At 35.1% G+C, this 5,086-nt stretch overlaps 1 protein-coding gene across 2 annotated transcripts in view; it reads right to left on the reverse strand.

The window, feature by feature from the left end:
- LOC107748356 (septin-7-like) overlaps positions 1-5,086 on the reverse strand; it is a 63,611-nt gene that overhangs the window by 1,598 nt on the left and 56,927 nt on the right. Inside the window, exons 12-13 of one of the 2 annotated variants that reach the window (XM_016563123.1) lie at positions 625-760; positions 356-501 (exon numbers count right to left, since the gene is read on the reverse strand). In XM_016563123.1, the coding sequence (XP_016418609.1) occupies positions 356-501; positions 625-760 (282 nt within the window). Of the gene's footprint in view, positions 1-355; positions 502-624; positions 761-3,636; positions 3,713-4,192; positions 4,245-5,086 lie in introns of those variants that run through there. The other variant, XM_016563120.1, reaches the window with a different exon arrangement.

Raw genomic sequence — 5,086 nt, forward strand, 5'->3', positions numbered from 1 at the left:
AATTATATATATATATATATATATATATATATATCATTCATAACTGAGCACCAAAAATAACTGAGCAGCAAAACATCATATACTGATTTCTGAAGGACCATGTGACACTGAAGACTGGAGGAATGATGCAGAAAATTCAGCTTTGATCACAGGAATAAATTACATTTTACAATACATTCAGAAAGACAACACTTATTTTAAATAGTAATAATATTTCACAATAATAACAATAAAAAGTGTGATGCGATGCATTCTGGGATTTCCTTATGCATAAAGGATGCATGCAATTCTGCCTTAGACAGCTCACTAGGTTTAGCAGCAGAGCTCTGGTGTGTCCTTGTAAACGAGTGCGTACCTGGAAGCGTCCAGCTTCTGCTGCTCCAGCATGCGTTGTTGGGCCTCCCAGCTGACCTTCTCCTCCTCGAGCTGACGTCTCTTCTCCTCCAGCTCCTTATGCTGGGCCTCCAGGTTCTTCTTCATCTGTTCATGACGCCGCTGCAGCTGAACAGACGAAACCACAGCAGCAGAGGGAACTCAGACTCCATAACATAACATAATCATTTCCGAAGAGTACACAGCAGAAACTGTCTTCAACGATGAATTGTTGGTGATTGCTGGTGGTACCTCTGCCTCAGAGTCTCTGAGTTTCTGGATCTTCTCCTTGACCTTCATCTCAAACACCTGCTCCATCTCCATCTCCATCTTCTTCATCTTCGTCACATGTTCTCTCCTCTCCTCCTCCATCTGTGCCAGTGGGCTCCTGTTCACATCCACACACACGAGCAGAAGCATCGCACGGGCAGATGCACAGCACGCATTCATTAGACGGTTTACTCAAAGAGCCTGATTGAGTTTTAGAGACAAATAGACCCGTGATGCAGGAGCAGTAGGGAAGAGAGGACCCTGCTGGGAAGACTTTAGGACCCAGTGTGCTGAGGTTGAGTTAGTAAGCTGCAGCTGTGTTAGTGTGCAGCCGCTTATCAGACACTCACAGCAAATGAACCATCCAAAAATCACATACACACAACTAGTCAAGACTATATACAGATAATCTGGAGCTGGATTATGGAGGACTGAAGGCCTGTACACACAGAGTCTAATGAGAATATACAGTATGGAGCAAAAGTTTGCAGAAACAAAAAAATGAATGCAAATTATCATTACTCTCTGAAAAACAGTTACACACCTGGATGAAAGTAAAAATGCATGTTTTTCCATGCCTCAATTAAAAAAATACAGACAAACTGAAACAAATAAAACAAAACCCAAATCACAGTCCGCAAAAAACAAACAACATAAAACTGAACAAAAATGAAAACAAAAATGACCTACTCAATGAAAACAAACAAATAAAACAAACAAAACAAAACCCAAATCACAGTCCACAAAAAACAAACAAAATAAAACTAAACAAAAATGAAAGCAAAAATGACCTACTCAATGAAAACAAACAAACCAAACAGATCACCTGTGTTGCTTTTCATGAAGCTAAATTTGAGTTTAGTTTGAGCAAACTGTTTGTTTGTTTTAATAAGACTGGTTTTTAGAAGTTTTCGTTGCCAAAATTGCCCAGCTTTTGCGGCTGCTAATTATTTTTTACATTTATATTAATTTGATTTATTATATCCTTAATTCATTAGCATTTAGCATTTTAACAATTAATTTTCAACTTTTAATTTATATTACTTTAAATAAAAGCTGTAGAATATATGAAGCTTTTAAAAATGGCTAAACTTGCATGTTTTTCTTTTAAGCTCTTTGTGAACCTACATAAAATATTACTTAAATTTAGTTAATACACTTGCATTAATGTAATCATATTTTCTTGCAGCTGTCTTCTCAAACTTTTGTGACAGCAGCAGCGGTGGTTCTTTCTGCCTTGAAAATGCGTTTAAATTCATGATGTTTTTCAGAACGATCTCTTAATCTTCAGCAGAGAAGTGAATCGTGTCAACGCAAGAAATCAATCACTGACGCGCTCCACAGTTAATCCCAAACTCTGAATCAAACCCTGAGTCGACAGGGAACGCTTATAGCAAGTGTTTTCAACCCGCTGAGCCTGATCTCATTAGGTTGGATTTGTTTGAACCCTAAAACTCCAGTTAAAAAAAACAAACAACAACAAAACAAAGAGAAAAAAAAATAACACACACACAAAATTACCTGCTGTGCAAAAAAATAAATAAAAAAATCCCCAAAACAAACTAACATACTCATTTGGAAAAAAATAAATAATATAAAAAATAAATAAATAAAAAACAAAATAATAATAAAAAAAATAATCCCCAAAACAAACTAACATACTCATTTGGTAAAAAATAATAATATACAAAATAAATAAAATAAAATAAAAATAATCCCAAAAACAAACTAACATAGTCATTTGGTAAAAAAGAAGAAGAATATAAATAAATAAATAAAATAAATTAAATTAATCCCCAAAACAAACTAACATACTCATTTGGTAAAAAAAAAAAAAAAAAAAAAACAAAACCAAAAACAAACTAACATACTCATTTGGTAGAAAAAAATCACAAAAACAAACTAACATACTCATTTGGTTAAAAAAAAAAATATAAATAAAATAAAATAAATAAAATAAAAATCACAAAAACAAGCTAAGATACTCATTTGGTAAAAAAAAAAAAGAATATAAATAAATAAAATAAATAAAAATAATCCCAAAAACAAAGTAACATACTCATTTGGTAAAAAAAAAAGTTGTGTGAAAGTGTTTATAAAGACACTTTATTTCAAAATTATGCAAATATTGGTGTGTACAGACCTTTACTCCTGTCAGGCAGTTTCCAAAATAGTTTACCATGAACATGTCCTGAGTTGCCTAGCTTCTTAACAAACACTTTTAATTTACTTTCAAGTCTTCCAGCTGACAGAAAGCAGGATAAGCGTCCTTAAATTGGCTAAAGGAGGACACACGTGCTACAGAACAGCAGTTTGACAATGTCCCTAACACAAAGCTGGAACTGCAGCTACACACACTAGTGAACATTGAGCAGGACGCCCGACTCCGAACGTGAACAGACGAGGAGAAAGAGGGAAAAACAGAGAGCAGAGGAGAGGATGAGACAAACATGAACTTGTGCACGACACTTACATGCCATCAACTGTGTCAGATCTAAAAATCAGAAAACACAAACACTTAGCATGCTCACACTGCATCGTGCGTTAGAGAAAAAAAACAACGTTAGCAGCTGAATCATGTACTTTTGGCCGCTCTTATGCTTTGGTTAAGATGGAGGCTCTTGAGGGTGGATGTGAATGGCTGTTAGCGAGCGTTTGGACTATATTTGAGGGTTAGTGACAGGTCTGTGCTGAGCGTGAACCGCTGTGGCTGTTAGGAAGCCTGGATGTGTCGACTGGTTCAGTACCACTGCGTTGACTTATTATCAGCATTATTAGCATGTGTCAGTCTAGCTCTGGGGTCCAGGTTTAGACGTCTTTACACACTGATCCTTTATAGTGATCAGATATGGGGATCAGAAAATCCTAGCAATCATGCTTGTGTACACTTATTGAAGTATGGCTTAAAATAGGCTCTCGAGCATGTATTAGTGAAACCACTCACTTTGTGAGTTGGCCTTTGTTTTTGTTGTTGTCGACGCCGTTGTAAGTGACCGCGGCCAGTTTCCTACTGCGATAGTTCTCGTAATGGACGTTGTTGGTCACGTCCTTCAGGTCCTGCATGTGAGTTCTGTGATTGAGGAGAACAAATAAATGACAGATTTATATCACAGTATGTACAACTCTGTCTTATATAATCAGAATGTTTCTTGAGCAGCAAATCAGCATATTATACTGATTTCTGAAGGATCATGTGACACTGAAGACTGGAGTAATGATGCTGAAAATCCAGCTTTGATCACAGAAATAAATTACATTTTACTAAACATTCACATAGGAAACAGTTATTTTAAATTATAATATTATTTCACAATATTACTGCTTTTACTGTACTTTTAATCAAATAAATGCAGCCTCGGTGAGCAGAAGAGACTTCTTTTAAACATTTTCAATCTTACAGACTTTCACACAAAAGTTTATTACAGTGGGCCACAGATGAATCGCTCTAATATGGATGTTTCTGACTGATCAGGGGTCAGTTTGGAGGAATCATGAGAATGTCAGCTCCATCATCAGCTATTAGTGCTGGTGTAGAAACAGGGTTATGTACCTGATGAGCATGTTTCGAAGGATTGTGAAGTCACAGTGCTCCCCATTCTCCACTGAAAACAACAACAACAACCACAAAATCAATTTAAAGTGAATCAGGAAACAGCTTTGCACTACAACATCCATGTCTTCCCATTCCGCTGTTAAAGACGACTACAATTAAAAAATATACATTTAGGGAAGTTGTGCCTTTTGGGCTTAATGTCAACTTGCATACTATTAATCATATATAATGACATATAATTTTATGATATTACAGACAGTGGGTTACTTCATACTTAGTACAAATTCTTCATTGTTAGGCACAGTACACACCTTACATACTGACTATTCTCATAGAAGTATGCAAACTGGTATTAATATGGGCTTCATAATTGCATACGAATATCCAATCGGGATTATATACAGATCATCTGGAGCTGAAATATGGAGGACTGAAAGCCTATACACACCAAGTCTAATGCGAATATATAGAGCAAAAAGTTGCAGAAAAAATAATTCACTCAAGTTAATGCAAAATATCATTCTCTGAAAATAAATAAATAAATGTTATACACCTAGATGAAAGGGAAAATTAATGTTTGTACATGGTTTAATGCAATCGAAACAATCCACAGATTAAACAAAACAAATAAAACCTTAAAAAAATAAAACTAAACCACAGAACCAAAACTACAACAAAAATGTGCGCAAAAAAACAACAACAAAAACAAAACAAGTTTAACTAAACAAAAATAACGTAAACAAATATCAATTTGCTCCCCACTCCAAAAAACAACAACAAAAAAACAAAACAAAAACCAACCTAAGCTAAAACAAACAAAAAGAACCTACTCGTTGTAAACAAAAATCAATTGCACCAGAAAAAAAAAAAAAAAAAATAAGCTAAACAAAA

The sequence above is a fragment of the Sinocyclocheilus rhinocerous genome, unplaced genomic scaffold (assembly GCF_001515625.1).
Source record: "Sinocyclocheilus rhinocerous isolate Xijiao unplaced genomic scaffold, SAMN03320098_v1.1 scaffold1281, whole genome shotgun sequence".
Lineage (NCBI taxonomy): Eukaryota > Metazoa > Chordata > Actinopteri > Cypriniformes > Cyprinidae > Sinocyclocheilus > Sinocyclocheilus rhinocerous.